This window comes from Chiloscyllium plagiosum, unplaced genomic scaffold (assembly GCF_037043375.1).
Source record: "Chiloscyllium plagiosum isolate Xiang-an unplaced genomic scaffold, Cpla_swu_hap1 HiC_scaffold_17, whole genome shotgun sequence".
NCBI lineage: Eukaryota > Metazoa > Chordata > Chondrichthyes > Orectolobiformes > Hemiscylliidae > Chiloscyllium > Chiloscyllium plagiosum.
The window spans coordinates 6,302,391-6,318,806 of NW_028270155.1; the positions used below are offsets into that span (position 1 = coordinate 6,302,391).

General features: G+C 43.2%; 1 protein-coding gene across 1 annotated transcript in view; it reads right to left on the reverse strand.

Annotated features, from left to right (window-relative positions):
* bean1 (brain expressed, associated with NEDD4, 1) overlaps positions 1-16,416 on the reverse strand; it is a 105,194-nt gene that overhangs the window by 71,577 nt on the left and 17,201 nt on the right. The window contains exon 3 of the mRNA XM_087995563.1: positions 12,576-12,710. Within this exon, the coding sequence (XP_087851689.1) occupies positions 12,576-12,710 (135 nt within the window). The remainder of the gene's footprint in view (positions 1-12,575; positions 12,711-16,416) is intronic.

Below are 16,416 nucleotides of genomic sequence, written 5' to 3' on the forward strand. Positions count from 1 at the left end.
AATCGAACCTGGGTCCCTAGCACCGTGAGGCAGCAGTGCTAACCACTGAGCCACCATGTCGCTGACATTGATGAAAAAAAGACACAGTTTGACTTGCATTCATCAGGACATCGGTCTATAGTATAGAAAAAGGCCCTTTGACCCATTACGCCTGTGGTGGTCAAAAACAGCCATGACTACTCTAATCCCATTCCCCAGCACTTGGCCCATTGCCTTGCTGCCTTGACATCACAAACATTAATCCTGATTCAGTATGATGAGGGTTTCTGCCTCTCCCACCATTATAGGCTGTGAGTTTCAGATTGCCCGCCACCCTCTGGGTGAAAAAAAGTTTCCTGACTTCTCCTCTGAACTTGCTGCTCCTTATCTTAAATCCATTCCCCGAGTCATTGATCCTGCCAGGTTATCTTATCAATGCTCCTCATAATTTAACGCATGTCAATCATGTCCCCTCTCAATCTCCTCTGCTCCAAGAAAAATAAGCCCAGTTTGTCCAATCTCTCTCTATAACTGAAACTCTCCAGCTCAGACACCATCCTGCTAGATCTCCTCTGCACCCTCTCCAGTGCAAAGATATCCCTCCTGTAAAGTGGATTCCAGAATAGCACTCCATACTCCAGCTGGGGCCTAACCAACATTACACAGTTCCAAAATAACCTTCCTGCTCTGAAACTCTCACATTCATCAGGACATTTCACAAGAATGCCATTGTAAAGGGAAACAAACATTTATATTGTAAGAAAGCAGATTAGTGTTTGGTTGGCACATAGAATCTGATTGTTAGTAAATTAGAAAGGTAAAGCATCTTGAATGTTTGAGCAATAGATGAAACTAACTGTTTCACAATGCAGGACTAAAACAAGGTGATGTTCACCCCTGACAGGATCCTACCATTAAATGCTCTGCCTATAACACAAATAAATCATGTGGTATATGAAATTTAGTGCCAGTGTGATGTCAGGTATGTGGGTGATAGGAGCCAAAGTCTAAGTGGATTATATCAAACCACATATCAAATACATAATGCCAATAAAAGACAACTTATATCACATATTGTCATCTTGCAATCATCCAGGACAATTCACAAGAATGCCAATATAAAGGGAATACATCATTTACAGCGTATAAGAGCAGAGTACCCGGGGACTTGATTGGTAGAGGTGTTGCCATGGTCTCGGCCACAGAGAGAAGAAGCAAAGGTGAAAATAGTGAAAGCTTTGAAAATCATTTTCAGATCCTTTCTGGCTTCAGAAGTAGTGCAAGAGGACCAGAGGACAGTGAACATTGTATCATTGTGTTACAAGGATAGCCCAGCTGATCACCAGCCGAATCTCAGTGCTGGGTAAACTATTGTTGGCTGGTCAGGTGTGAAGGGTTCCCTCGGCATTGAGAAAGGGTCAGGGCACCAGTACGGTGTGTTAGAATGGGGACTGACATCCAGGAGAAGGTTGGAGAGGTCAGAGTGATTATGACAGCCACTCAGCTTTCTTATTTTGATAAGGCCATTTTAAAACATTTATTTAATGGACATGGGTGTCGCTGCCTGGACAACCATTTATTGGCTATCCCTAAAACCCTTGAGAAGGTGGTGGTGAGCTGCCTTTTTGAACCACTGCAATTTTTGTTACTTGTTCAAGGAATATGGTTGTCACTGGCTAGGTCAGCATTTATTGTCTGTCCTTAATTGTCCAAGGGGCAGCTAACAGCCAACCACATTGCTGTGGGTCTGGAGTCACACATAGGTCGGACCAGGTAAGGACAGGTTTTACAACAATGCGTACGTGGTCACCATTAGATTGGCTTTTTAAATTCCAGATTTTATTGAATTGAAATTTCCCCATTGCCATGCTGGGATTTGAACCTAGGTCTTTAGAACCTGAGTTGCTAAACCAGTGATAGGGCTGTGTGCGTGGGTAAATAAACACACACGGAAATGAAGTACATTGAACAAAGACCTAGGTCCAAAGACCTAGGCTGGATACCAAATTGAGGATTTTCTATTGCTGTCCAGTTGACAACAAAGTGATATCACCAAAATCCAAACAAAGTGTGTGAAACTCACCTCATTGCAGTTTGGACTCTAATCCCAGGATTCGCTCTTTTTTTGCCTATGTTTTCCACCCTTGATATGTTTGCAGCACTGCCTGTCTTGCCTGTCCTACTTGTGAAGGAATGTTTGTGTGTTTGGGGTTAAAGGGGATATGGTTTAAATTTCCATGGCTTGACAGTTTAAAGAATAAGTTTGCTCATAATTAAGTTTATTTTTGTTAATTGGTGAAATCTGGTGTGAGTTTCGTTTGCCCAAGGTAGCAGTCAAAGTCAGGCAACTTAACTTTGTGGGCGGCACGGTGGCACAGTGGTTAGCACTGCTGCCTCACAGCGCCAGAGATCAGGTTCAATTCCCACCTCTGGTGACTCTCTGTGTGGAGTTTGCACATTCTCCCCGTGTCTGCGTGGGTATCCTCCGGGTGCTCCGGTTTCCTCCCACAATCCAAAAATGTGCAGGTTAGGTGAATTGGCCATGCTAAATTGCCCGTAGTGTTAGGTGAAGAGGTAAATTTAGGGGAATGGGTCTGGGTGGGTTGCGCTTCGGCGGGTCGATGTGGACTTGTTGGGCCGAAGGGCCTGTTTCCACACTGTAAGTAATCTAATCTAATCTAACTAAATGAACCCATCCTTGTGAATCCATCAGACATTCACACTTTCATGATAGCTTGTGGAGTTATGGGGCTTGATTATCAGCGCACTCCTCCCAATAGGATCATGACGACGTGTGTAATATGTTATTATGTTTGGAATTTTATTTTTTATTAAATAAGGGCCTGACAAATTTTGGTTAGTTTTGTGAATTTTTTTTTTAGAAAGGTCAGAAAGTCATTTGGAACAGGGATTCAGGTCCATCAATTGCATGAAAGCATGTGACTACAGTGAACTGCCTGGGAGAAACTCTGTGGGGTTAATGGATAAAATATCAATGCTGTTGAGTTTATGACAGTGTAAACACATTAAGACAATTAGCTTAATTTTGACCAGAACATAAGGTTCATTGTCTCAGTTCTGAAAAACCTGGATATTTAGTTCAGAGGAGAACTGTCTTTCTCACAGCAGAAGAATATATATTTTTTCCAGTTCAGCTCAGTTTAGGGGAACCAGTTATAGAGTCATAGAGTCATAGAGATGTACAGCATGGAAACAGACCCTTCGGTCCAACCCGTCCACGCCGACCAGATATCCCAACCCAATCTAGTCCCATCTGCCAGCACCCGGCCCATATCCCTCCAAACCCTTCCTATTCATATATCCATCCAAATGCCTTTTAAATGTTGCAATTGTACCAGCCTCCACCACTTCCTCTGGCAGCTCATTCCATACACGTACCACCCTCTCCGTGAAAAAGTTGCCCCTTAGGTCTCTTTTATCTTTCCCCTCTCACCCTAAACCTATGTCCTCTAGTTCTGGACTCCCCGACACCAGGAAAAATACTTTGTCTATTTATCCTATCCATGCCCCTCATAATTTTGTAAACCTCTATAAGGTCACCCCTCAGCCTCCGACACTCCAGGGAAAACAGCCCCAGCTTGTTCAGCCTCTTCCTGTAGCTCAGATCCTCCAACCCTGGCAGCATCTTTGTAAATCTTTCTGAACCCTTTCAAGTTTCACAACATCTTTCCGATAGGAAGGTGACCAGAATTGCACACAATATTCCAACAGTGGCCTAACCAATGTCCTGTACAGCCGCACATGACCTCCCAACTCCTGTACTCAATACTCTGACCAATAAAGGAAAGCATACCAAACGCCTTCTTCACTATCCTATCTACCTGCGACTCCACTTTCAAGGAGCTATGAACCTGCACTCCAAGGTCTCTTTGTTCAGCAACACTTCCTAGGACCTTACCATTAAGTGTATAAGTCCTGCTAAGATTTGCTTTCCCAAAATGCAGCACCTCGCACTTATCTGAATTAAACTCCATCTGCCACCTCTCAGCCCATTGGCCCACCTGGTGCAGATCCTGTTGTAATCTGAGGTAACCCTCTTCGTTGCCTCAGCAGAAGTGGTTTCTAGTCTGTGGAACTTCTGAGTCAGGAGAATTTGTACAGAAATCTTCTGGTTGCTGGAATTGAGACAGTTTAGTTCATCAGAATGTAACACATTCAGGCCATCAGACTTGGAAAGGGAAAAAAGAAAACTTCCCAACAGTCCAAGGAAAAGAAATGAGAAAGAATCAGCCTATTGAACCTCGGTCTTTGTTCAATGTACTTCATTTCCATGTGTGTTTATTTTCCCCCACACACAGCCCTATCTTTGCTTGCATATTTTCCAACGAATTATGTTCACCTACCCCTTCTGAGGTCTTTGACAAAACTTTAAAAAGCTGAGATTGGAAAGATATTTCTCTGAGATTAAGTCTCTGTGAATGGCAGTGTTGGGAAATAGGTTGAAACTTTGTTTAATGTTTGCGTTAAGATCTTTCTAATCAGCCTCTCTATTTGCATAGTTTTATTTTTTCTTCTTTTGTGTAATAAACTTATTTTCTGTCATTAAAGAATGCTGCAGCCTCTTGTAAAGAGATTTCAATGACTAATAACCACAGTTACCAACTGCAAACATAAAACAGATGATCTATGCAGGTTTCTTTTGGGAAGTGGACTTGTCCAGTATTGCCATTAGCTGGGACCATAGAGACAGATAATATGATTGACAGATGCATTCTACACTTGTGAAAAAGATTGACAAGAAAGCTTGCAGCAAAACATTTTAAATTCAAACAAATTCACAGAGAAACCCACAGGAAATTTGCTTAACCCACTTTTAGCAGCATTTTAACTAAAGTTTTAATTGTTTAGGAAATCGGTTGCTTTGTCAGGTCAAATACCATTTGAAGTGGGTTAATTAAATGCACAGTGCTGTGCTGATTAGCACAAGAAAGGATTAGAGAATCTAAAATTAATTTGCTTCATTAATATATACATACACATATGGCTGCTGTAACGTACATCTGGGGAACATGCAGGTAGATAGAATCTGACAAACTGTACCAGTGATACTCATCAGCTTCTAGTTAAGCTGAACCCTATAACCCTCTGGGATTTCTGCATTTATTCAAATCGGGGCTCTTGTGATTCTCTAATTTCTCTTATTCCACCACTGCACTGCCCAATCTCTGAAATTCCCCACCTTAAACCTCTCAGCTATGAACCTATCAAATCCATTAATCATTCTAAATGGCTCAATTAGTAAACTGTTTAATGTTTGACACTCGAGGGAATACAGAAACCTAGTCAATGCAACCTGCCCTCATTCAGCTCCAGTATCATTCTCATGGGTTTGAGCTGTGTCCGTTCCAAGGCCAATACATTCTCCAGAGTGCGGTGCCCAGTCCTGCAGAGGGGTACAACCATCGCTTTGTAAAATCAGAATAGCGAGAGTTGGTTGAGTGTTTAATCTGAAGACTAGGCTCTGTCATTACCACATTGTTATCTCAGTTTGGTTTAAGCTCTGGCATTGCTAATGTGAGCTTTGAAGCTTCTGCCTCACTGAAGTCAACTGAACAAAGCTGACATCTGTTGTTGTAGAAGACACTCTGAAATACAACTGACAATGCAGGAAAACACTCAGCAGCTCAGGCAGTATCTGCATAAAGAGAGAAACAGGTCAATGATTTCTCATCAGAACTCAGCTGAAAGAGGTGTATATGTACTGCTGTTTCAGTCGGAAGGAGTGTTCGGATTCTGGATGAGAGGAGGTGACAGGGGAGGTGTAATATCTCCTAATGCTGTAGGCACCATGGAGAATGAAAGGAGCAATGGGCCAGGAGGGAACAATACCTTCACAATGCAGGAACAGAGTGCAGGGAAGACAGGCTTTGTTGCTGTGTTAGTTCTGAATGCAGCAGATATGGTGCTTGCATTAAAGATATCTGCTCTGATCAGCTATAAATGTGTGGTTGCTCCTGGGGCACCACACCATGTGTGTGAAAGCTCTTGACGCACTTTCAAAAAGCTGTAAACCTTAGTGATCCTTGCTGTACCCTAAGGCCATTACAGAGGAACCTCGATTATCCAAATACCTTGGACAGGGAGTATTTTGTTCAGAAAAACAAATGTTCGGATAATCGAATGCCTGATAACACAGCTTAGCCAAGCATCAGGACTTTGTGATCTTGTCCGGATAATCCGAAATTTGGATAATCAAATGCCGGATAATCGAGGCTCCTCGGTACATCTAGGAAGAAGCAAACACAGAAATGCTGGAGAAACTCAGCAAGTCTGGCAGTATTTGTGGAGATAACATTTTGGGCCGAGTATGACTCTCCTTCAGAACACAGTCATTCCAGACTCAAAATGTGAACTCTGTTTCTCGTTCCACAGATGCAGCCAGACCTGTTGAGTTTCTCCAGCATTCTCTGCGTTTGCTTCAGGTTACCAACTTCTGCTGAGTTTTGCTTTGATGTCTTAAAAGAGGTAGGATGTACCATAGGTAGCGCAAGGTTAAAGTAGGGAACACGTGATGACCAAGTGGCATTATCATTGCAACTATTAATCCATAGATTCAGGTAATGTTCTGGGCACCTGGGGTTTGAATATCACCATGGCATATGGTGGGATTTTATTCCAGATTTTTGTTGGATTCAAACAGCCAAATGATGATTGTGAAACAGTTGTTGGAGGAAAGCTGACTTGCTTCTCTTTCGGAGAAGGGAGCTGCTCCCTTTATTCTGGTCTGGTCTATATGTAACTCCAGACCCACTGCAATGTGGTTGACACAATTGCTCTCTGGGCAATTTTTAAAAAGAATCATGCACAAGGTGTGACTGTTGTTGTCTCGTCCCGAAATTATTGCCCATCTTTAATTGCCTAGACGGCAGTTCAGAATCAACCCCATTGCTGTGGGTTTGGAGTCACATGTGGGCCAGATCAGGTAAGGATGGCAGATTTCCTTCACTAAAAGACATTAGTGAGCTAGATGGGCTTTTAAAATGAAAGACAACAATTCATAATGGCTACATTAAATTGGCTTTTTTTAACTGCTTCCCCTGCCACCACAATTCCATATTTTTACTGAACTCAAACTTCACCATCTCTCCTGGTTGGGTTTGAGCCTGTTTCCCCAGAACATTATAACTTGAGGCTCTGGTTAATAGTCCACTGACATTACCCCTTCGTCTATCTGAACACAGATAGGATAAGCACATGACTCTGGTAATCCCTAAAGTAATTCTCTACAGCTCTGGATGGGGGACCACCAGTTTATAGCATTCCTCACACTCTCTGCAAATAATGGATGGGAGGGTGTTTCAAAATTGGAAAATTACCCCAGTGCAGCACAGAAAATCATCATGAGGTAGAGGAGAACCTCACCAAGGCTATGGGCATAGCCAAAGCTGGCTTAGCCAGAAACAAGGAATTTTGGATGTAGGTTTGCTTGCTGAGCTGAAAGGTTCATTTCCAGACATTTCGTTACCTTACTAGGTAACATCTTCAGTGGGCCTCATGCGAAGCAGTGCTGAAAATTCCTACTTTCTATTTATATGTTTGGGTTTCTTTGGGTTGGTGATGTCATTTCCTGTGATGATGTCATTTCCTGTGGTCCACTGACGATGTTACCTAGTAAGGTAATGAAATGTCTGGAACTGAACTGCCCAGCTCAGCGAGCAAGCCTACATCCAAAACCTCAGCCTGAGCTACAAATCTTCTCAAAACTCGCTAAAATCAAGGAATTGTTATAGTACAGAATGAGCCATTTGGCCCCTCATGCCTACACTGGTTCCATTATGTAGTGCCAAATTTCTGCCTTTTTCCTCATACCCTTCCATGTGATTTCTATCCAAATAATCAGCCAGTCCCCTCTTGAAGGGCTCAGCTGAACCTGCCTCCACTATCAGAGGATCATAGAATCCCGACAGTGTAGAGACAGGCCATTTGGCCCAACAAGTCCACACCTACCCTCCGAAGGGTAACCCACCCAGACTCATTCTCCTACATTTCCCCTGACTAATGCACCTAGCCTACACATCCCTGAACACTATAGACAATTTAGCCTGGCCAATTCACTTAACCTGCACATCTCTGGATTGTGGGAGGGAACAGAAGCACCCAGAGGAAACCCACGCAGACACGGGGAGGATGTGCAAACTCCACACAGACAATTGCCCGAGACTGGAATCGAACCTGGGTCCCTGGTGTTATGAGACAGCAGTGCTAACCACCGAGCCACCATGCCACTCACATTTGCAAGATGTCCACATCCCATGAATAAAGTAAAAAACATTAACAATACATAATGGAAAACAGAAAGAAGTGCAGAAACAAAAATAGAAGTTGCTGGAAAAACTCAGCAGGTTTGGCAGCATCTGTGAAGAGAAATCAGAATTAACATTCTGAGGAAGGGTCTCCTGACTTGAAACATTAACTTTGATTTCTCTTCACAGATATTGCCAGACCTGGTGAGCTTTTCTAGTAACTTCTGTTTTTGTGACTGGTTAACAGTACGTAAATGGAAATGAGCCTCATGATTAGCTACTGTGAGTTTTTCACATTGGCAATCAATCTAAAATATGACTGCTTGTGGATTGTTTATGAACGACCAGAGTGTGGATAAGACTCAACTTGAAACTAGTCCTTTTCTTTAAGGATCTTACCAATTAAGGTTTGTCTGAACATCAAAACTAGATTGAGGTGATTTGTTTGATAAGTGGTATGTCACTGCAGGATTTGAATCTAAATCCATATCGTGGGGAGGCTGACCACAAATGTTGCCATGTTCTGAAGGGACATCATGCTGAAGGTGATAGAAGTGGATGATTTAGATGATGAGGAGTGTGCAGATTGGTGAGTTGGACAGTAAGGTCCAGGGGAACTCTACTCTAGTTTTGGGAGGGAGGTGGAAAGGCTTTTGGCGCTGAAGTTTGGGAAATAGGTCAAGGAGCCTTTGAATGACAGGGGCAGGGAGTTGGTGGGAGGGGTGAGAGGAAGATATATCCATGACAGTCATAGAATCATACAGCATAGAAACAGACCCTTCGGCCCAACCCGTCCACACTGACCACGTTCCCAAACAAAACAAGCAACACCTGTCTGCGTTTGGCCCATATCCCTCCAAACATTTCTTATTCATGAGCTTATCTAAATATCTTTCAAACGTTGTAATTACACCCTCATTCACCACTTTCCTTGGAAGCACTCTCTGTGTAAAAAAGTTACCCCTCATATCTTTTCCAAACCTTCTCCTCTCTCTTTAAAAATATGCCCCCTAGTTTTGAACTTCCCACCTTAGGGAAAAGATCTTATCTACGCTCCTCATGATTTTATAAACCTCAATAAGGTCACCACTCAACCTCCTATTCTCCGATGAAAAATGTCCCAATCTATCCAGCCTCTCCTTATAATTCCAAACCTCCATTCCTGGCAATATCCTGGTAATTCTCTTCTGAACCCTCTCAAGTTTAATAATATTTTTCCTATAGGAGGAAGACCAGAACTGGACACAGTTCTCCAGAAGAGGCCTCACCAATGTCCTGTACAACCTCAACATGATGCCCCAACTCCTATACTCAAAGTCTAGTTAGAGTGGTGCTGGAAAAGCACAGCAGGTCAGGCAGCATCCAAGGAACAGGAGAATCAATGTTTTGGGCAAAAGCCCTTCATCATTCCTGGATGTTCCTTGGATGCTGCCTGACCTGCTGTGCTTTTCCAGCACCACTCTATATCTTGACTCTAATCTCCAGCACCTGCAGTACCCACTTCCACCTATACTCAAAGGTCTGAGGAATGAAGGGCAAGCGTTCTAAATGCCTTCTTAATCAGTCCTGCCTCAAGTCGGCTAATCTAAGGAAGGATGTGGAAAGAGGCTGTGTGGAGATTTAGAGAGTATGGAGTTAGAAACCATGGAGGGAAGATCTCGAGAGAAGATGACCTCAGTGAAGGGTTAGGTTGACGTTTGGTGAATGAGTCATGGTCCTGCTGAAAGAGAAGCTGACAGGTTGGAGCAAAGGCTCCACAAGGCAGGAGCCTGGCCCATAACAACAACAGTATGTCAGTTGTCAGCATGTTTAAGAGCAACCTGCAAGAACAGAGTGCTGTAAACTCACTGGATAACACAAGTCTTACAGAGCAGAAAGATGCCATTCAGTCCACTGTACCTGTACTGTCAAATTAAATGAGCATCATTACCTGGAGCCAATCTCCTGCCCTTTCCCTGTAACTTTACACATTTCTTGGAATAAAATAATAATTCAAGTTGGTGTGGAATGCACTAGCTGCAAATATGGTGGAGGCAGGTTCTGTTGAGGCATTCAAGAGTGCGTGGGATAATCATTTAGATAGAAATAATGTGCAGGGAATAGAAATGGTGCAGGCATGATGGGTCGAATGGCTTCCTCTGCACCATAACAAATGTCTGATTCTGTGAATGCCTCAATTGAACCTGCCCTCACCAGACTTCTCGGCAGTGAATTCCAAACCCTCACAACTTGCTGAGGGAAAAGGTGTCTTCCTCAGTTCACCCTTGCTGCTTTTGCAAATCACTGTAAATCTATGCCCTCTTCTTCTTGTTCCTTCCAGTGCCCCCCAGTGAAACTGAGATGGCCAATGTCACTTCACCCTTTGTAACAAAGATCCTGACAAGGGCTAAGAGATGAGGGTGAAGATGGAATGAGATTTCTGAAGATAGCAAGGGAAGCCTGTGGGCAGTGAGAGTGGTCCTGGTCAGTGAGTTGGCCATCTGATAAAAAGTCATTAATCTGAAATGTTAACTCCATTTCTCCTCCACAGACATAGACAGTTTCTATTTCACTCTGTGTCTCTGCAGCATCCATATTGCCCGAAGGTAGATTTGCACATCCCACAAGTGATCACTGCAAATTATGTTAGGATGTAAACACCATTCATTGACATGTTCCAACCACATCAGCAACAAACACAAGGCAGGTGAATAAAGGACAGAAAAATATCAACAAAGCAGGGACACTCAGTTTTAGAGAGAATTTTTCAGAATTTATATAAACTGATCCAAAACTTCAGTTAGACCACATTTAATCAGTCTTGGTATCCATTTATAAAATTATGTTATAACATATTTATAATTATAATGAATCCATTGGTAAAGGAGAAGGTACATAAAGGGTTTATTAGAATGGCTGAGAGATAATAATTACCATGAATAACTGTATGAGCTGGGGCACTTTTCTGTAGAAAAGACTGAGGGGTGGACTGATTGAAATTATCAAAATTATTTTTGCCAGGGCAGACATAGAAAAGACGGGGAGTTCAAAACTGGGGCACGGAAATATAAGATATTCACCAACATTCCAATAAGGAATTCAGAAGAAACCGCTTTACCAATTGTGAGGTGAGAACCTCGGATTGGCTAACACTCGGAGTAGATATATTTAAAGGACATTGAGATAAGCTCATGATGGAGAAAGAGATGGATGGATATGTAGATTTGGGTGACACAAAGTCATGTGACCATCATTGAGAGCATGGACTAGTTGGGCGGGATGGTCACTTTCTGAGCCCAGGATCGGCCTTATTTGTAGCACCCAGGCTGCCCGGTTAAGAAGCCATCCCCTACACACATAGGGCTGTCGAGCACCTTACCATCAGTCTCCCAAGGTGCTGGATTGTACCTAACTGGCTAACTCTGTGCTCAGCAACACTGAGCTTTCGACTCCATGGTTTAATTTGCGGAGAGCCTGGGCTGCCAAAAAAATCAGGGACACCCCCACCCCCAACCTCTCATTCTCCCCATCTGGACCCAAAGAAGTGCACTGGCTTGGCTGCAGGAGTTTCTGGGAAGGTGACAGAGTTAGACATTAGAGTGTGTTGCTGGAAAAAACACAGCAGGTCAGGTAGCATCCAAGGAACAGGAGAAATGACGTTTCAGGTCAGAGCCATTCATCAGTCCTGATGAAGGGCTCTGGCCTGAATGTCGATTCTCCTGCTCCTCGGATGCTGCCCGACCTGCTGTGCTTTTCCAGCAACCCACTCTTGACTCTGATCTTCAGCATCTGCAGTCCTCACTTTCTCGAGAGCCTCTGGGCTCCACTCCAGATGATCTGTCCAGTATTACTCTCCAGAGGTATCCACAATTCGATGCAGCTATTCACTGGCAGCTCTTAAAGAATGGCTGATTGGTCAGGAGGCTGACTGCAACTGGGACCCAGTAGGATCCCTATCTCAGGAAAAACTTTGCATCTTTCAGACAGAACTGGGAGACTTTCCTCCCACAATCCAAAGGTGTGCAGGATAGGTGATTTGGCCATGCTAAATTGCCCACAGTGTTCAGGGATGTGTAGGTTAGGTGCATTAATCGGGGTAAATGTAGGGGAGTGGGTCTGGGTGGGTTAGTCTTCAGAGGGTCAGTGTGGATCTGTTGGACTGAAGGGCCTGTTTCCACATGGTAGGGATTCCATGAATACTGGAAAGAAACTAACTAAGAGGTTTCAATGAGGAAAGTGATAAAGAGGAAAGGGGTGAGAAGGGCTGGGAGACTGGGGTGAATTTGATACTTATTTTGCTGTGGGTGGATCCTGGCACACAACGCGAGATGTAGTTTCAGAGGCAGAACTTACTCGAACATATTAACTTGACGGAGGTGTACTCTCGGCCACAATCCTTCCGATACTGACAATGTAACCAGTTCAGGAGACACAAGCCATTCCCGCATTGTAGCTCTTCCTTCTTACATGGCAGGATGCTTTGTTCTGCTGATTAAATTAAAGGAGGCGGAAATTAATTGCACAGCAAAACTAGTCAAAGTCAGTTCCTGATCAGTACATCCTGACAGAAGTGCAGACACACATTCCTGTACAGAATTCCAATAGATGCAGCCATTTTGACTCACTCCCTTTGTGTAGAATTCCAGAACCAAACACATCAATACAGAGGAATCTGATAACCAAATGGTACTATCACTGGCTTACTGACCTAGGCTAATGTGCTGGGGAAACGGGTTCAACTCCTACTTTGGTAGCTGGAGGAAATTTAAGTTACATATACAAATCTAGGACTGAAAAATAATCTTCACAATGGGCCCATGAAGCTATTATCAATTAACATAAAAAGCTAACTGTCTCAATAATGTTGATTAGGAAATCTGCCATCCTGATCAACTGGTATACTCCTGCCCCCAGGGGTGCTGTTTAATAAAAGAGTTTGTTTATATGTGAATGGCTACATAGCTCAAGGGCAATTAGGACGGGTAATAAATAGATAAATTCACCCCCATTGTATCGAATCCCATTCCACTGTGTAGTATTATTGATCTAAGCACACAGCTAGCCTCGGGTTTTTTTAAAGTTCTGGCTGACTAAGACAATAATATATGTAGTCTAAAATATAATTCTGTAGATCAGGACGTGAGAATTGCTGAAAAAAAACACACACACACAACTCAATGAAACTTTATGTTTTGCATTCATCAGTTTAATCCCCAAGATATAAGAATGTAAAATGGAAACAACATCATGCATGAGATGAGAAGAGAGTGCTGACTGATTGTCAGATGGACTCTGACGGCCAATGGTGTTGCCCCATGGAGAATCTATCAGTTTGCTGCCAAGCTTTGGTTAAATTTTAAATCAGTAGATTGACACTAATTCATCAAGGCATTGCCCTGAGGAATGATTCAGAGGATGGATGTCAGCTGTCTTATTAAGCCGAAACAGATACACTGGGTGCACATGTTCTTTCTGTCTGGAAAGTACAGGACTCTATTAATATCTGCAGCTTCCAGTATATACGATGCACCACACTGTGAGGTGAATGACCATCCCAAATTTCTTTGCACTCTGGACCACTTAGTAAATGCTGTTTGATTGCAGAATCACATCTAATATTGGGCACTTGTGGTTTTGCAAGTCTGCGATGGTTGAGTACAGTCAACCTACTTGCTGCAAAGACCCAAAGACTGTTGAATACAAGCAATCTTTGGGAGTTATAGTCTACATGTCTGGCATCACACTGACACTGAAATTCATATACCACCTTATTCAGTTGTCTGCTAGGCAGACCGTCTTTTGGTTTGACAGTAGCATCCTGTTAGCAGCAGACACCACTCATATTGCTACTGCATAGTAAGAGTATGAAATAGCTATCTTTACCATTTGATCAAACATTTCAGAAACCTTACCCGTCCAGGTAATTTCAGGTTAACTGGGGACTTCAACAAATTTTGCACAATATGCAATGGGAAACAATCTGATCAGAGTAGCCATTATCCCGCAGGATGGCTTTGATGCTCCTCGTTTCAGTATTAAACTTACAGAGAGACCAAATAGCTCGGGCCCTACTCACAAGGTTGCTGAAAAGGAACCAAAATGGAACTATGTGAACTCAACAGTGAATGAAGGCTTGTAGTAAATAATTACAGAGAAACCTCTGGCTGATTCACAAGTAGGATATTGAGGAGAGGGAGTTTATTTGCCTGCTCCATTTGACAAGTGAATTTGAACGGAGGGTGGTGCCCATTGAAACAAGTGAGGACATTCTCAAACAAGTGAGCAGCTGAGATTCTAATATGGTAAATGTATCAGCTACTTGTGTCAAGGATAGGAGGTTAAGCGTCATTCCATCACGATGCATTTCTCATGGAACCTAGCACAGGTATATTGTGAGACCTGGCAGTAGTGGGGATCTGTTGGCTACACCATCCATTTGGGCATGTACAGGGTCATCAAAACTGAACATGATTGCTTGAATTGCTGAATTCATCACTTCAGAGGTGGCCAGTCTATCGTAACATAATGTATTGCTGCAGTGTAAAGATCTATGGTGTCCTTGAGCAATATATTGATGAATACATAAGAACTTGGAGCAGGTGTAGGCCATTCAGCCCCTCAATCCTGCTCTGCCATTCAATATGGATCATGGCTGATCTCAACGCCACTTTCCTGCCCACTCTCCATAACCTTTTGACCTGTTACTAGTTAGGCATCTCTCTCTCCTCCTTTATTCAATGTCCCTACATCCACCACATTCTGGGGGAGTGAATTCCACAGATTCACAACCCTTTGAGAGAATTAATTCCCCCTCATCTCTGTTTTAAATCTGCTCCCCCTTATCCTAAAACTATGACCTCTCGTTCTAGTTTATTCCACATCAGGAAACATCCTCTCTACATCAACTTCATGAAGCCCTTTTTAGTATCTTATATACTTCCATTAGATCTCCCCTTGTTCTTCTAGACACAAGCAAATAAAGGCTTGAATTGCTCAAATCTCTCCTCATTTCATTTCATGGAATTAATGAATTGAACTTAGACCAGCAATGCTAAAAGCTGGGGGTGGAGAGGGGGAAGCACATTGACACTGCTATAAGGTTGACATGCAAGTCCCATTGGTCTTTGCAGTTCTGAAAGAATCCTTCACTTTGTACATGGAAAACTAGACCAAAGCTGGTTGCTGTGATTCACACAATTATTTGGCCAATTAATGCTGGGTGGAACCGGACAGGGATACAATCTGGTATTGTGTATCTTCGCAGACTCAAGGCTGTCAATGAATCCAGGAGGAGTGGGGGCAGGCAACAGATACCCCATCATTGGGAAACTCCCAGCTGAAGGCATTAAGCAATAACAACCCCCTCTGCAATGCCACCTGGTTTTACTCCCCAACCCCTTCCAACCCACTCCAGGTGTGTGTGTAAGGTTGGTATAAAACTCCAGCTTATTTTTTTGCTGAATTCCTCATCCTGTTCAGTGATCAGCAAGACTGCACCTACTCGTGTGATTTATCTTTCACTACTTTTTTATCTCTGACCATATGGATTCTATTTTTGTCTTGCTGATAACTGCATCCTTTTTCAGCCCACTATTATTATCACAATCCTGAAGAAGGATGGCTTCTACACTTCCCTGGTTTCCTTCCGTCTATCTTTCCCAAATCGGTTATGCTGCAATGTTTTATTCCTGGCCCTGACTTTTCTGTCACTGTGTCTCAGTAAACCCTGTTACATCTGGTTCCATTCCACAAATAAAAACAGAAAGTGCTGGAGAAGCTCAGCAGGGAGTGAAACGGAATTCTAAGCCAGATGTTACCTATCCCTGTTGGGTGTATTTTATGTGGGGAGGGGAAAGTATTAAAACATATCAGGTGTTGACTTCGCCACCCACTGCAGGCTGCTCTCTCATTAAAGACAGAGGGCTGGTGGTGGTTGAACCAGAGGGTCACCATGCCTCAGACAAGGAGAAAGGTTGAGAAGGAGAGTCCTTCAGGGTAACCTCAGCTAGTGCAGGAATTGAATCCAGGCTGTTAGTATCACAGTGCATCAGAGAGCAGCCTTCCAGCCACATGAGCTAACCAATACCCACCTGCACAAGGAGAGAAGAGTGAGTGGGAGTCAGACATCAGCTGCCATTCATTATATCTGAACAAATCATGAAGGGCCAATTGATTTGGTTAAAAGCTTGGACTC